At 42.3% G+C, this 16,104-nt stretch overlaps 1 protein-coding gene across 2 annotated transcripts in view; it reads right to left on the bottom strand.

Annotated features, from left to right (window-relative positions):
• Positions 1–769: 769 nt before the first annotated feature.
• The window catches only part of kmt2ba (lysine (K)-specific methyltransferase 2Ba), a 33,403-nt gene continuing 18,068 nt past the window's right edge, over positions 770–16,104 (bottom strand). For both annotated transcript variants that reach the window (XM_013912805.1, XM_005740624.2), the window contains exons 11-36: positions 15,231–15,344; positions 14,908–15,054; positions 14,625–14,717; positions 14,403–14,520; positions 14,201–14,314; positions 13,510–13,700; positions 13,259–13,360; positions 13,050–13,160; positions 12,577–12,644; positions 12,245–12,402; positions 12,064–12,131; positions 11,611–11,745; positions 10,412–10,570; positions 10,173–10,290; positions 9,943–10,021; positions 8,649–8,809; positions 8,346–8,507; positions 5,948–8,249; positions 5,521–5,649; positions 4,424–4,542; positions 4,123–4,251; positions 3,546–3,798; positions 3,324–3,434; positions 3,151–3,234; positions 2,925–3,054; positions 770–2,458 (exon numbers count right to left, since the gene is read on the bottom strand). In XM_013912805.1, the coding sequence (XP_013768259.1) occupies positions 2,183–2,458; positions 2,925–3,054; positions 3,151–3,234; positions 3,324–3,434; positions 3,546–3,798; positions 4,123–4,251; positions 4,424–4,542; positions 5,521–5,649; positions 5,948–8,249; positions 8,346–8,507; positions 8,649–8,809; positions 9,943–10,021; positions 10,173–10,290; positions 10,412–10,570; positions 11,611–11,745; positions 12,064–12,131; positions 12,245–12,402; positions 12,577–12,644; positions 13,050–13,160; positions 13,259–13,360; positions 13,510–13,700; positions 14,201–14,314; positions 14,403–14,520; positions 14,625–14,717; positions 14,908–15,054; positions 15,231–15,344 (5,631 nt within the window). In that variant the 3' untranslated portion in view covers positions 770–2,182. The remainder of the gene's footprint in view (positions 2,459–2,924; positions 3,055–3,150; positions 3,235–3,323; positions 3,435–3,545; positions 3,799–4,122; positions 4,252–4,423; positions 4,543–5,520; positions 5,650–5,947; positions 8,250–8,345; positions 8,508–8,648; positions 8,810–9,942; positions 10,022–10,172; positions 10,291–10,411; positions 10,571–11,610; positions 11,746–12,063; positions 12,132–12,244; positions 12,403–12,576; positions 12,645–13,049; positions 13,161–13,258; positions 13,361–13,509; positions 13,701–14,200; positions 14,315–14,402; positions 14,521–14,624; positions 14,718–14,907; positions 15,055–15,230; positions 15,345–16,104) is intronic.

Genomic DNA, 16,104 nt, shown 5'->3' on the forward strand with positions numbered 1-16,104 from the left:
GAGCCACCCCTCATTTCTTTATATTGTGTTAGAAAAATGGGAAATAGGCATAGTGATTTATTGAAACATGCAAACGTACATGATAGTTCAGTATATAAGGCAAGCTTGAAAGTAAATATTTGGTGTGACCAACTTTATTCTTCAACAGTGTGAACGCTTTTAGGCAGCTCTCTTGTGTTTTCTTTAAAGTCTTCAGGAATTGTTCTCCAGGCTTCTTGAAGGACACTCAGGGTGTTGGCTAACTTTTGTTCTGTTCTCCATCAAGATGATATCACACTGCTGTGGTTCTGGAGAGGCCAATCCATGACTTCTGGGAGTGTTCCCTTGTGTGTCTTTCTCATTATCGTGCTGAAAAATGAGGCCTTTTGTCAGTCAGATGCTTTCCAGATCCTATTTTATGGTGGATATGGTTCAAGACTTTTGCACTGAAGTGAATGTGCCTAAGCAGTTAGGCAAATGGACAGATAGAGACCACGCCCCCTTTTTCCAGTAATGCAAAAAGCTGGTTCCAGCTTTGAATGATAATTTATATAATAATAATAATCAGTTTTATAAGTTCATAACCTTCTGGCATGTTTCTACAAGATCAATCCAGTCTGATAGATAATCAGTTTTTTTTCCACAGGTCTGATTTTTTTCTACTTTTAATCAAACATCTTCAGCTGTGTGATTTTTCCTGTATATTTCACTGTGAATGCCTTCAGGTTCTGTTTGTGCGTTAAGAAAATCAGCAGCAGGAAAGCAAACTTTGAACAAATTTTATTGAACATAAATTAAAAAAAAATTGGAGGTAAAAAAATATTCAACAGGCTTAGAAATTCTTTACAACTATGTACAGGACAGGATCCATGTGAGCTGATACAGTAACAAAGATTTGTGTCAAATTCAGTCATGAATCCTACAAAACAAAAAGTCCACAGCAGTCAGCCTAAAGTCCCAGATCCTTGTGTACATCCAGTAGCGGAGGCACAATTACACAATGGAGTTTCCTAACAAAAAAAAATTTTAAAAAGAGGAAGAAAGAAAAAGCACAAAAAAGGTGACCACCTACTCTAAGTGTCCAACAGCAGTGATGTTACCTGTTTCTTAATATCGAAATTCAATAATTAGAAAGCTTAAAGAGCAAGAAAGCAGTTTTTCCATTGTGTGTTGTGTAATTAAATTAAATCTCACTTCTTTCTTTGAGGTAGAACACCTGAGGGAGATTTGTGTGGGGGGGCACAAAACAATGATTAACCAGACAACAATTGAAGGGAATAAGCTTCACTGTTGCTCAGCCTACAAAGAGAAGGTTAAAAGCTCAAACACATTTACTTCCATTAGTCTGATGACCATACATTTATTGTTCAAATGTACAAAAAGAGCTGTAAGGGACCGTGCCGGGGAAAGATCACCGTTTTCCTTTTGAATGCTGCACCAAGGAAACGCTTCCTCGTAGGCCTTAAAACATACAAACTGCACAAACAAAGAGAACAAAGAAAGAGTGTAACAGTGGGTAAAAGCATTCGGGTCACAGCATCTGTGCCGTTACAAATAAAAACAGAAGCTTTCGGCTGACTGGAGGAGCACAAAGGTTCGATTGACGCTATTAAAACTAACCTGTGGGATAAATGTCATCAGCACCTAAAATATTAAGTGAACGGGAATTTGTAATTCACTTAATTCAAGTCCCTGCTTCCGAGAGATGTGGTATCCAGAGTAAAAAGAGCTGCACTGCTGCTTTATAGTAAAAGTGAGTCCTGTCTGCTGCCAGAGAAGGCTGGGTCATGCTAAGGTGCTGTAGAAATTCTCCTCTTCGTCGCTCTCTGACTTCTTATTTACAGAGACAGACAGACAGCTGAAGTTAGGTCACTTCAGTTTGCACTTCTTTTTTTCCCCAGTTCCAGCAGAGGGCGCTGACAGCAAAGTCAGCGATGTAAAACAAAGTGTGAAGTAGATGAGAAACAGTACATAAATCCATCGTGTGTGTGCGTGCATGTGTAGACTTCATCCCAAGCTTTCACATATGGCTCTTGTCTTGTGTACGTCCTTCACGGGTCTGTAGGTTGATCTTCTGAACACTGGCTCAGGTCTGTGTGCGTTATTGACCTCCATCATATGGCTACAGTTGCCTTCATGATTTCATTTGCCGCCTGAGCTGCATCAACTACGACAGCTTATTAGGGTTAGGGGTGAGGGGGGGTTAATTCAGATAGCGGCGGCAGCGCCTCGCCCCGCAGTTGCAGGAGAGCTTGTTGCTCTCGTCCTCGATGGGGAACTTGTAGTCGTACGTGAGCTCTTCTCCCCGGTAGATCTTCCTCAATGCGAAGATAACGATGTGCTTGCGTCCGTCCACGTTGATGACGCGCGAGTAGCAGTTCGGCTCGCACGAGTGGTTGATGAAACGAGCCGCATTGCCCTGCATCGTGGCGTCGACCACGTCGAAGTCGTCGATGCGGAACATGTAGCAGCCGATGCCCTGGAGTACAGAAACACACACATCACTTTCACATTTTAGGATTAAAGGTGTTTCATTGTTCTCGCCCCTTATGAATGTTGCCCACGATGTAAAAGGAATTTGACCGCCTTAAATTTTAATGGTATGCCCCCCCGAGTCTAGTGAGAGTGTGCCTTAAGGAAGTGAAAGCAAAAGGAAGATGTTGAAGTGCAGTCTAGAGCATTTAGCTGGTGATCAAAGAATAAAAGAAAAAACCCTTTAAAAAATACTTTTATTTTAATCAGTTGACTTGTTCCAGGTTCATCCGACGTGCCTGTTTGTTCCTGTTTGAAGTACTAATGATTAATGTAAATGTTGGCAGCAGACTGTGTCTTTGCATGCTGTGGTATTCAGTGATTTCTCTGTAGTTGTAACTAGTTACTGCTGCTTCACATTAAACTTATTAAACACAGATGCTCTGTGATGATGAATGCCGAGTGTAACCAACCTTGCTGTCGTAATACTTCTCCCGCTTATCAGTCAGGACTGCGCGAATGACAGTACCGGCATACTCGATCACCATCTCCCCAGCATCGATGTTCCTTTTGCAGAAGAGTCCACGACCATGAATCGGCGATCTAAGGCGCCACAGGGGGAGAAGATTCGAAAGTTTAACTGATTTATTTTTGGACATCAATGAAACCCTAAAGGGTTTTATGGTCATTTGTCGTTACCTGTAGACTCCTACTGCTTCTTTTGAGATTTTCTCCAGGTGTCTGAATCTCATTGCCATGGGAAGCTCACTGCTGGTGGCTCGCCTGGCAGAGACGCAACAGAGTAGCTGTCAGTACTGATGTGAAAACTGCTCAACTTCACAGACAAAAGTGAAGCAAACTGAATGACTAACCTAGAAGATTTGAGCGGGAATTCATCCTCCTCTTCATCAAAGGGGCCCAATATGTCGGGAAGCTCTCTGTGCTGCGACGCCAGGAAGTTGAACATGTCAAACGTTGCTTTCCTGGTTAAAAAAATCAGGGAAAATCATTTGTGATGTGCGTCATAACAAGACACATACAGACAAAGCGCAGAAGGTTTTAAAAGCAAAACCCGTGAACTAGGGTGTCTGTACCGTGTGCAGACTTCAGCTCGGGCGCAGCCACTCGGGTTGAGGGGGAGTTCTTCCTCGATGTCATCACATCGGTGGAAGCGGAAGCGGTGGCGTTTGCAGTATGCGGCGCCCTGCAGCTGCTCCAGCAGGAAGATGACGGCGTCGTGGACGACGCCGAGCACCCGCGGCCCGCTCATCCCACCTAGAGGCAGCTGCCTTAGGTGGAACCCTGCCCGAGCTTCGAGGACGCCGTCTATCACAGCGCGCCAGGCAACTGACGGTAGGTGAGAAAGGGAGGCAAAGATGAACACGCAGCCAAAACGCAAGATAAAACTGACAAATGTTTAAGAGAACACCTGGGCTGATTCTTTTATGTTGTATTCATTCTCCTTTTTATTCTCATATTATAATAAGAAAAGAAATGGCTGGCAACAGATAAACATCAGCCACTGACATTAATGAAAATCCTCTTATTTGCTGATAAAAGTCGAGGCTATTATCCAATGAGATATAAACTTCTATTTCTTATATTTTTAATGACAAAGAGTAGAAAATACCAGCATAAGAATTAAATAAGAAGCAGAGGAGTGATTCCTACCTTCTATGCTGTTAGCCTTAACGCTAAAGCCGTCATCACTGGTGATTTCAAACCGCAAGTGGGGCTGGTTCATGTACGTCCTCGCTGTGGGTTTAGGTGGAGGTGGTGCTTCTTCTTCTGAGCTAAAACCTGCAAAAAGTGAAAGATAGTCTCACACCTAACCACATATTCTCTCTCGCAAAGCAATGACACTTAAAGACAATCAAAACTATATAAATGAGATTAACGATAAATGTTAAATGTAAAAACAAAGGTTTTTAGCCTAAATTAGACACAAATGACTAAACTTATAGTCACAAACCTGAATAAGGGCCCCACTCAGAGAGGTCTCCGTGCCGAGCGCTCACCCATTTGTGCGTCATACCCTGAATCTGACTGTTGGTTTTGGTGGGAAATGGTGGACTGTCATCATGAAAACACCTGCACACAAGGGAAAAAACATATTTGTCAAAAATACTTTTTTTTCTTTTCATTTTTTCACAGGTTAAACATTCTGTCTCTTCTCTTTTCCCTTGATTTTCTCTTCTTCTTAACTACTACAGGATGGTCTAACGGTCTTTGGACCCGATCAAAAATCACTTCAAGTATTCGAAATATGACACCCTGATGGCCCTGAACACTGCAGTCAAAACAAAACAGCCTGAGAGCAGGAGCCTGGACTGGAATGGGACTGGGCGATCAATGTTGGGATAAAGCTGTCCTTAGTGTACGTTCATGGTACACTCTGTACTAGGCTGCAACTAACAGAGTTAAAAATACTAAAGTCCTGAATGATCCCAACAGTTTATTCCTGCCATAAACAGCACGTTTTGACCTGATTACTTAACCTAACCTTTGATCCATTTTCCTGTGGCTCAAAGACATGATGTCATTTCTTAAATTAGGAAGGTGGGGTTTATTTCACAGTCAAAGGCAGCACTATTCATTTTCCCCCAAAGTAAAATCTTTTTATCCAGCTTTGTCTGAATTAGTTCACTTATTTTGTAAATATTTGTAGTCACTTTGATCCCCCAACTAGTTTAATTCATATCTGTCTTACTATGCTTACTTGGAAGCAGAATTTTGAACCTTATTTCATTTTATCTTTGATAAACCACTGACCTAAAACAGACTGCCTTGTCTGGAAAACATTTTCACATCCCCCACATTCCCCTCCTTTTCTTTGAATTTCTTTTAATTAACTATTAAGTCAATTTAATGTGTACAGCATCTTGCTTTTTTGAACAAAAAAAAACAAAAAACAGCACATACACAAAAACTACTTCAGGCTCGAGGACCTAAATAATTAGTTTTCATGTGCCCTTTCAGCTCTTTCAAATCTTTAAATACAGCCTGACATTAAGTATTTGCCTCCTTTTGCCTTTGTAGCGCAGTAATAAGTCCATACATGAGGCTAACCTTTTGGGTGTAGGAGGTGGTGGTGGGGCAACGATCCTCAGTGGCTCAGGCTCTGGCTGTGGCTCAAGCTGGCGATCCAGATCAAGAACATCTTTCATTGTTGGAGCTTTCATTCTCACACCACTTGGCCTGTTGAAAGACATCAACATGCTTTATTTTCTCTTTTGCCATCTTTTACTTTAAAACTCTTTCAGCTGCTGAGAGTGCAAATTTCTCTCATTGCTGAGATTCTGCAGATCAGAGGACCAATTTATAAAATGTCAGTCTGTATGTGATGCTCGGTGCTTCATACAAAATCAAGCTGGAGATCAGTTTGTTGTTTTTTTTTTTTAATGTTAACCATTAAGATCAATGTAAATATTAGTTTTTTAAATATTACTCGTGTTCTGCATGTTGCAGTAAGTACATTTTTAAAATCATCTGTTACCTGGCTTCATCAGTGTCCTCCGGCTCACTCGATGGATCCTTCAAGAAGTCCATCTTGGATTTCTTCCTGGAAGGTCTCTCAGACACCGACGACACTCTCTTAACTCTCACCTGGTGGCGCGATGCAGCAGGTATTGATTCATTACCAAAAACACTGGGAGACTCCGAACGACCAGCTGATGACTGATCAGAGTCTTCGACGTTGGGAAATGGCAATGGTTTCCGATGCTTGGCCTTTGGCTGTCGAGTACTGCTGAGGATGATGGGTTTTGTTTTGGGTGCGTCGCGGTGAGTAGCCATGGCTCTATCGATAATCGCTTGGGCTGTGCTTTCTTCAATGTTGGAGAAACTAGATTCAGGTGAGCTGTACATGCTGACAGTTGTGGGAGCAGCAGCTGTGCTGTTGCTTTTCATGGGCACCATTTTGACGATGATCTTCCTCTGGGCTGACTGGAGGTTAGGGGCAGGAGGGGCGTTTGCAGCTGAAGGGCTGGGCCGAGGCTTTATTATGACATGAGGCATGGAGCGCTGTAAAGCATTACCACTGTGGAGAATCTTGGCAATCTGGCTTATCTTATTGTAGGTTGGTGAATCTGTACTGAGAGGCTGATACGTGTTCAACTTTGGGTCTTTGATCATAATCTGACCGTGCCGGTTGACCAGCAGGACCTGATGGGTAGAAGCCTGCACTGGGGGCGTGCTAGCTGACCCAGCTGGGTTCTCCGTCGCTGCCTGCTGCTGACTTTCTGGCTTGGAGCTAATCAAGTTTATAGCGATGGTTTTCCCCAGTGAAGCACCTGGCTGAATGTTTAAAGCATTTAAACCATTGATAATGGCAGGGGGTGCGACCGGGCGTGGTACTGCATGAAAAGTAACTGCAGCAGAGGAAACGGACGCAGTTTGTCCAGGGTGAGGGGGTAAAGGCAGTTTGGCTTGCATCAGGGGAAGTGAAGGTTTCATCGCCAAGCGCTTGAGGTTTAGCGCAGGATGTTTTGTCTTCACAAAGACCGTTTTCATCTGTGCTGTGGGAGGTTTTTTGGTTTTAGGCTCTGGAGAATAATCAGGATCATTCAAATCATCTTTAAATCCTTCATCTGAGTCAGCTGACGAAGCGCTGTCATCTCTGTCGCCAACGATGTGTTTATTTGGATACTCTGCAGAGCCATGTTCAGCAGGAACAAAGTGGCCTGTAGATGAATCCAAGAACACCTCGTTTTGAGACGGCGATGTTTCTGAGGTCATCGGGACCTCTTCCTCCTGAACGGACAGTTCGTTATTTGTGTAAGCTGACTCCAGGAGAGCAGAAGGTGAAAGACTTTCCTGAAGCACTGGTTCAGGTTGTTCTTCAACTGGTGACTTTGGGACCGTGTAGATTGACTCAAGCCTCTTTAGCGCCACCGTTAGTTGTTTAGTGGGTGTAGTGTGGTTGGTTTGAATTTTAGCTTCTTCATTCCCTCCCTCTGCATCCTGAGCATCTTCATCGGCCGCCTCGCTTTCAGTTTCTGACCCGCCGTCCGCACCGTCTAACTGCGGGATAGACTGAGCTGAATTAAGCTGACCTGAGGCATCCGAGCCACTTGCTGTGTGATCGCACACCACCGTGCGTGAAAACTTAAAATAACGACTTGAGTCGTCTTCTTCAGAATCAATCTCCTGATCGTTTCCCTGCATTTCCACCTCTCTGCTGCCTTGTGCCCCGCAATGAAGCGACACATTCTCTGTGAGCAAAGCCTCATCAAACTCAAGCTTAGCATTCAGCATGGAGTCCACTGCTACCTCAGTGTCAGTGTCAAACACAGTGTAAGGAAGCTCCTGAGACATCAGGTGGGCCACTTCCTCCTCCAGGTTATCAGGTGCCAGTGAGATCCCATTTGTAGTGGCCACAGCTGCATCTTCTGCCTCAGAGGATGCCAAAAAGTCTTGGGGAACCTCGGCAGAGACTGGAGTGGTAATTTTAAAGCTATGCCTCCCTCTGGGGGAGTGAGTGATGGCTCCTTGCCGAGGCGACAGCCCTGTAGAAATGCTGGAGCTGGATCTAGGTGGGGAGCTCCAGACTGGAGATGCAGAGTTCTGTCGTGAGAGAGGAGGTGAAGCCGATCCAAAGTTCGATGCTCTCGGAGGGGAGCTGAATAGGGCACATCGGGAGTGGACCGTGCCGCCAGAGCGGAGTGTCATCGGTACGGACGGGTCGCTCTCTGATGGCGAGGAGCTGCACCGGCTTCTGGACGAGAGCCTTCGAGGCCGCCGGGTTTCCTCCAGGTCCCTCAGAGTCAGGATGTGATGGGATTTGGGTGGAGCACACCCTGACAGCAAGAAAAGGGAGTGTGAAAGGGGGTTTACTTTTTTTATTTAAAGTCACACTACAACAGGTACCCATCTTCTCCTAAAACTCCACGTACCTGGAGATGGTAGTGGTCGAGATGATCCTCCTGCTGGTCTCCTGGTGTGTGTGTAAGCAGGGCTTTTAGACCCGGGTGTGTTGTGCAGTTTAGAGTTGGGTGATATGGAAGTGGATTTTATTGGGCTGGATGTGGGACTTAAAATATCTGGAGACTCAATATCTAGAAAAGATTTTTTTTTTTTTTTTTAAAGAAAAGAGAAAAAAGTTTTTAGCACAGTAAAAAAAAAAACCCATATTTTCAATTTCTTGTCCACTGCTTCAGCTTCAGCGCTCTCCTCACAGCCGTTGAGATCCTGCTCACCTCTGTGGTGGTTCGGACTGTGGACTATGGTGTGGTTCTCTTCATCCTCCCACTTCAAATTCTGTTCCTCACCAGGGAGAGGAGTGCTCACCTCTGTCACCTTGCAGGTGTACTTACAGCGCCGGCGTGGGTCCACGGTGCTCCAGTACAACCGTGAACACCTTCAAAATAAGAGGAGGAAGAAAATACATTTCAAGCTTGTTAATGAAGAGACAATGAACTATGGATAAATCAGTAATGTCAGTAACAGCAGCCAAGAACTAAGCCAATCACATGTAACCCTTTCCCATCAGTACAGCTTGGCATGGTTTTCAGGAGTTTCCATTAGGTGGTAGTACCTGCTACCAGGTGCTTCTTTTTTAATCTACTTGGCCGGGGTTCCAAGCGATTCGAGGTGATCGAAAGAAAATGTGACATAAATAGACTGACTGGATTGTTCAATTTGTGATTGACATGACATTGACCAATCAGGTGAAAGGAAGAAAAATTGGGTCAAAATTAGTACTTGTAAGTTGAATCCCACACACAGCCAGGGAACTTGAGCGCAGAGTTTTACACATCGTTTTTTGCTTTGTATCTGTAACCAGATCTTAACAAAAATTTTTTTAAACTTGTGTAAATATTTTTACATAAGTTACAATGACAATTACAAGTACAAAATATTTATGACCACAATTTGAGCCCATAGAAAACTACACAAAAAACAACACTCTGGTCTCTGAGTCTGAGAATAAGCCATACACCAAACAGCAGGTATGACACTGTCTCGACTCCTTTGTTGTGTTGTTCACGTCGCATACAAATGACCTCACTGGACTTTTGGCCTTGTTGCTATAATGACCACATGCACATTAGATCGACTGTAATGGAAAACGACATAAACTGAGTTCAGTCCAGCTGAGTAGGCAGCAGTGGAAGAGGGCTAATAGAGTCTTCTGTTTAAATGTGCTTCTACTCTAAAGTAGAAATGAAAAGGTTTACAGCCTGATAGAGAAAACAGTCTGACTTTAAAACTAATTTCCCTGTGGGTACTTTTTATTTTTCTTTAATAATACAACTGTGGACAAATGTACCGCTGCGCCTTATACATAAAGAGGAAAACATGGTTCTGCGCTAGGCCTGTGGACAGCTTTGCAGACTATGTGTTGTAGCTGTTTTTAGCTATTTCTAAATTATAGAATATGAAACAGGCATGTTAATTTCTACTCATATCTATAATTCAAAAGTTGCTGTTTGCGAAGCAGTAGATGCTTCACAAAAAAACCCCAACCAAAAAAAGGCAGTTATCACTTACTGATAGCCTACAGGATACAGCATCCTCCCATTTGACGACAGCTCTGACAGAACACCAAGTTTCTGAATCTGCAGTGAGCCTGAAAGGTTTAAAAAAAAAAAACAAAAAACAAAAAAAACAAACAGATAATGAGGTTCATTGCATCAAGACATAAAGCAGCCGTATTTTAATTCAATCTGAATCTATCCCATTACAAGAGTCAAAAACATGAAACATCAAGATAATCTTACCTATGGTCATATTTATGGATTCTGGCTCAAGACCTGTGAGGAACTTCCTTCTGAGATTGATCCCATTGAAGTCCACATACACCCGTCGCGGGACTTCAAACCCTTTACCAGAGACGATCTGTGAAGAATCACAAACAATAGTCAGCATAACGAACACAAAATCAGAATATAATATTAAATATGTATACTGCTTTCAACAAAAATATATATTTATAATCTGACAACATATAAATTCACACCTTTGCAGTCACCAGGTCCCTGTGTTTGTAGCAGTAAACCTTCCTGTCCTGCTGGAACGCGCAGCTCTGGGCACGTGCACACATGAAGTGGAAGTTACTCTGACAGGTGGGGAGGCAACAGCCCACGGTGGCTCCTGACTGCCCGCAACGATCACAGCGCTGGAGGAAAATTTAATATGTACACACATAGTTTTAGGACCAAAGGGTACTTGTCAACCTCACAAAATGAATGACTGATCCTAAAGTCAGGCCATTAGGATTAGAGATGATCAAATAATTCACAAGATCTTTAAATGGAAGACAGGAAGAGAAAAAAAATAAAATAAATAATAAAAATGGACGAGGTTAAACATTGGCAATACAAATAAGAAAAGATTTCACATAAGAAACCATTAATCATATTTTTCAATAGCCAAAATGTGCTTTTATTCCAGCAAAGTGACACTTTGTATTGGATAAAATGTTACAGAAATATATGTAAAAGTAGCCCTCCTTCCTTCTCAGCAAACATTTGGTGTTTAATGGCTGTCAGCTGGCGGTCTTTTCTCAACTTTTAATCCATGATAAAAAATAAAAAAAATCCTCCAAATTAAAGATACATAATTGGCCTAAATGTCAGGTTTAGGTGATTTGCAAACATTGCCTGGATTTCCTTGTTAAGAGTTTCTTGAAGGGGAATACTGTATATCCGTTTATCGATTTGAACAAACAAAATTATTTTGAGAAAGAATTTATGCATCTTAATGGTCTTTTGCCTCGTGGGACCATTTCTCATCCAAGGAGTTAATTGACTTTACGCCAAATTGTCTGCAGAGTTATAATGCTGACATCGAAGGACAGAAAAAGGTAAAAAATAAATAAATAAATAAAAGTGCCCAAATTCAGATTTATATTTGTTAAATTTGTTAAGTCTGTGTGTGGATAAAGGTGCAGCTGTCTCTTCACATTTGTTAAGTTTGACCAGATCGTTATTCTATGTGGAAACATCTGTCTCGAATTCATTTTTGTGATCGTACCGCGACCACTTTTGACCATCGACAGCTGTCGTTGCTTCGCTTGTTTGCATCTTGCCATCACAAAGACAGGTGCCGGCACATAAATGAAATGAGATTTAACGAACTGTATTTCTAGCAAGAGCAGCGACGTCTGAACACCTAGCTGTCAAGCACAGCCTTAGTTACCATTTAATTTAATCTTACCAGGTGGCGCCCCCTTGAGACAGCACTGTGCACCTGAAGAAGAGCACTGTTTTCCTCGTACACCTCTGCAGACCAAAGACAGCAGTTAACATGGGCCCACTCGTTCTGACCCAAGTACAGGAGCCGTCCTGCTTCCTGTTGAGAAAAGAGCAGTTATATCACTTAAGTATCAGGGAGCTGTTATTATAGTGCCAAGAAAACAAAAAATGGTCAACAATTTAATAAAAATTCTATACATCCTCACATAATCAGTCATTTCTTTAACAAAAACAGTGAAAAGGAGATACTTTCCCCTTATCCTGAACTTAAAAAAATGATTAACTTAAACTTGCTGAATATTTTGAGGACTTCTGTCTATCCTGATGCCTTCAGAGCAAACAATGCATGAAAGAACACAAAAATTAAGTGGGGAAAAAAAATCTATGAGCAAAAAGCCTTGACATAAAAACTCACACTGGGAGCAGAGTCTCCACATTGCTGGCACAGGGCACATTGTCTCACATCTTCAGTCTTGGTGATCTCTGGAGGATCATGTAAACATTTTAAACTTGAGAATGTGACCGATCTATTGCAAGAAAGTGCCTTTAGCTTTGTCTTCAGTGTGCTGCAAAACAGATTGTAATAGCGTCCATACCAAGTAATTTCAGAGAAGGAGTTTGCTGTGAAGTCACTGATGAGTCGGTTTTCCCCGTCTGTGGGTCCCTGGAGTTTTTGAGCTGGTATGTTCTCTCCAGCCATTGTGCATAGCTGTGCTCTTTAGATGGTGGGAGAACTGCCTCGGGGAGCATGCCACTAAAGAGGAGGGGATAAAAACAAACTGAAGAGAGCCATTTTAGGCACCTGTCCATCTACTACAAGGTCTTCAGACGTTTTAATTATAATTAAGATTTAATTTAGTGCCAACCTTGTAAATGACGACGTTTATGAAATTGGTTAAGTAAATTATATTTAGCTGCATTCACTTACCTCGGAAGTTCTTCTGAGAACGAGTTCCACTTTTTGACATTGCACCAACTGAATACTTTTTCCATGACCTGTCAGGCATGAAACAATGAAGTAAGACCACAATTAAGGAATGTTGAAGGACACAGTGTTCATTTGGATGTGACAACGAGAACAGAAAGGGGGCAGCTGTAGCTCAGGTGGTAGATGAAACGGATGGGCATTTCCTCGCAAGTATCCTTGGGCAAGATATTGAACCCAGACTGGCCCTGATGTATCCGTCAAAGTAAAAGTGTGAATGTTAGAAAAAACGCTCAGGCATAGACTAAAGCGCTGTATGAATGTGCTACGAGTGCTTAACTTGGGGAGAAAGGAGCTGTATTAGTCAACTTGTGATTTATCCTGAGGAAAAACAGGTTTCCCTACAAAATGAATTAAGGTCTGGGTCTCTAAAAATACATTAAAAGCAATTAGAGAATGGTAAAGGGAGTGCTTACTTCAACGTAGTGTGACATTGCCTGAAGGGTCGGTCTCTGATCTTCCAGCAGAGCTTCCTCTTCCTGCAGCCTTTGCCTTATCACAGAAGCAATATCGCTATGAAAGGCTTTCTGATTGGGAGACAGGAAAAAAGAAAAAAATGCCATTAATTCAGTGTGGGTTCTACAAAAAGAGCCTAAGTGTAAATGCATAGGATATATATGCTCACTATTGAGGTGTATCCGCCCCCTTTAAACCTCCTCTCCACCGCTTGTAGATCACAGACTGGTTGCTGTTCCCTGATAAATGCTGTGATGTTTGGTTCCTGACACTGAAAGACAGTAAGGGACAACTACTTCAGCGACACATCTGGAACATAATCAGGCTTTGACGTTAAAGGAGAAATACTAAAATGTGGCATTTTAAAGGATAAAAAGGCTTCCTGGTGCATCCTCTCAGAGTCTTGTGGGCAGCTCTTACCGCTTTACACGTGATAAGGTGCTGAGTGCTGTTGGAGGAGAGGAGGTCAGTGAGCACCTCCTCCACTCTGGCTGTGAGCCTCCTCTGCAGCTCCACCTTCAGGATGCTGTGACTGGTTTGGTGCTGACTGCAGGGCAAACATGTAAAATCCACTCTGCCTTGCTGACTTGAGAGCAGCCCAAAAAGCTCCTCTGCAAAGACAGAGAAGGAGAGCTTCGTTTCTACACAGCAAGTTAACAGCAATCACATTTTATCTCCATAGTCTGGTCCTGTTTTATAAGTCACTCATTCAGAAAACAAGCTCATAACAGCCTTTATATATTTAGAAAACTTTCAGTTTTGATTAATTCACTGTTAAAATTTATTCATATTTATTTTGGTGAAGCCACCCAAGTTTATTCTCTGTCTCTATATCCACTCTTTGGGTTAGAAAAGTCTCAAATCAAGCCTTTAGAGCCAGAAACCAGAGCTTTCATCTCACAGGGATTAGTTGTCTGTAATGTGATGTCATTATTTGAAATTGTGGCCTTATTAAAGTATGAGTATTCACCCTTGTAACTGATAGATGCATTACAACAATAAGAGGGGTGGAGGGGGTGGGGGTCTACTTTTAACAGCCTGAGAAAACATGAAATCCAACAAACAGTGAACAAAAACTGACTGAACTGAAAACTTTATGAGCGAAACTCACCTGAGATCCCTTCACATCTGTAATGAATCCAGTGGCTGCACTGCGAACACTGAAGCATCTGTGATGGTTGGATACTGTCTTCATAGCACTTGTGGCAGATAGTGCAGAAATGACCTGACGTAAAGTAAACAGAAATCACAGACGAGTCACATCATCCATTTCAAGCATATTTACATACAAGTTCAACTCTCAGAAGTCTTACCTTTTTTGTGGAGTGAAGTGCAGTCAGGGCAGAGGTCCTGCTCGTGGTTCCACGTCAAGTCCCAGGTCTTTCCAGGAGTCACGCCGCAACTTTTACACCGAATGCACGACATACACACCTGCACAAAGACATATGTGATGTACGGTGTCATGAAATCGTCACATTTATCCTCAAATAAACTGAACATATTCCTAATTACTTTACAGCTGTTAATGCATTTACCCAGGGGACGCTGGAGTTCATAGGTTTAGGGTATGTTGGTCCCAAGCATGAAGGGTGGTATGACGTTTGGCATCTCCTGCACTGCAGCACAGGCTGTGAAGGGACAAAAAAACAAAGGTATAATAATTATGGGTAAATACTCGACTATGATGTACACCAAAAATTGATAAATATGTAATTTAATTCAGATCGTGTGTAAAATAGTTAAGAAGCGTGGATAATGTTTGCAAACTTGTTTCTTCTTCTTGGGATATTATAAAGTCTCGCTACGCCTCATACACACCTTTGTGCTCTTGCTTCGACGTCCGCACACGTGGCAGAATTTGCAGCGCCTGCAGAACCAGTTTTCCTTGTTCTCCTCGAGGGGGCGCTCCTCAGGTGACAGGCAGAAACTGTGGAAAGGCTCACAGCAGATCTGACAGAAGATCATCTGATGGAAGTGGGAGGTAGAGGAGTTAAAAAAATAACAATAACAACATTCAGAATGCATATGAAATGTTTCTATTTTGTTTTTTGTCACATAACTGAAATGTAAAACAAGCCATTTGCGTGAGCACCCAAATAAGCAACTTGCATACTTTGCCAAACTAGTCAAGCTCAGCTTACCTCGTGTCGCCCTTTACTGGCGCAGAGCAGACAGACGGGCTGAGGCGTAGTTGGGACAGACGTGAGAACGCTGAGGCCGCCCATTAGCCACACATTCTGGACCGCACAGTCCTCCTAGTGGACAGACACCCAATAACAGCACAAACAAAGCAATCAGAGCCTCTTCTCCAGAGGTTTCCAGATGCTACATTAGTTCACTAACCTGTATCAAGGTTATGAACATATGCCGGTTTGTAACAACTGAATGAGAGCATGGCTGATCATCCATATGCCGAAATAACAAACATTCCCCGCTGCCTTCTCCTCCCATTATGGTAATTTACACAACATGAAAATACTGATGTTTGTTTGAAAGCAAACTGAAAAGAGTGTTTGTCATAGTGAAAATGAACTTTTTCTCTCAGAGATATTTTCTCAGACCCATAAACTGTATATAAAACATGGCAAGGAAAATTTAGTTTGACATTTGACCTTTTTTTATTTTTGTAAACTGAATATGCCTCATACTGTTTTTTCATATACACTGTTCTAAACTGAGCCATAACCTACAAAATGAAAATTAAAGAACATCTGAAATCAGTAACTCAGACTATTAACTACAAATGTGTTTGCTGATGTCATACATGAAGTCAGCACTAAGGTCATTTTCCCAAAGATGATGCTTTCTATAAAAAACGACTTTCCAGTGTGTGACCAAAGCCCACAGATGTAACAACCACCTTACTTGAAGCTACACAAACTTAATAACCTGCAGTTTATGCAGATAGATGAAGATAGATGGATGCTTTATTATTCCTTTGCAGGAAATTATATTGGCACGGCAGCTTCGACACAGATAACAGCACAAATCTGAAACCTCAAAGCAACATTAATT

Source organism: Pundamilia nyererei, unplaced genomic scaffold, assembly GCF_000239375.1.
Source record: "Pundamilia nyererei isolate P.nyererei 1_Seehausen unplaced genomic scaffold, PunNye1.0 scaffold00102, whole genome shotgun sequence".
Classification (NCBI taxonomy): domain Eukaryota; kingdom Metazoa; phylum Chordata; class Actinopteri; order Cichliformes; family Cichlidae; genus Pundamilia; species Pundamilia nyererei.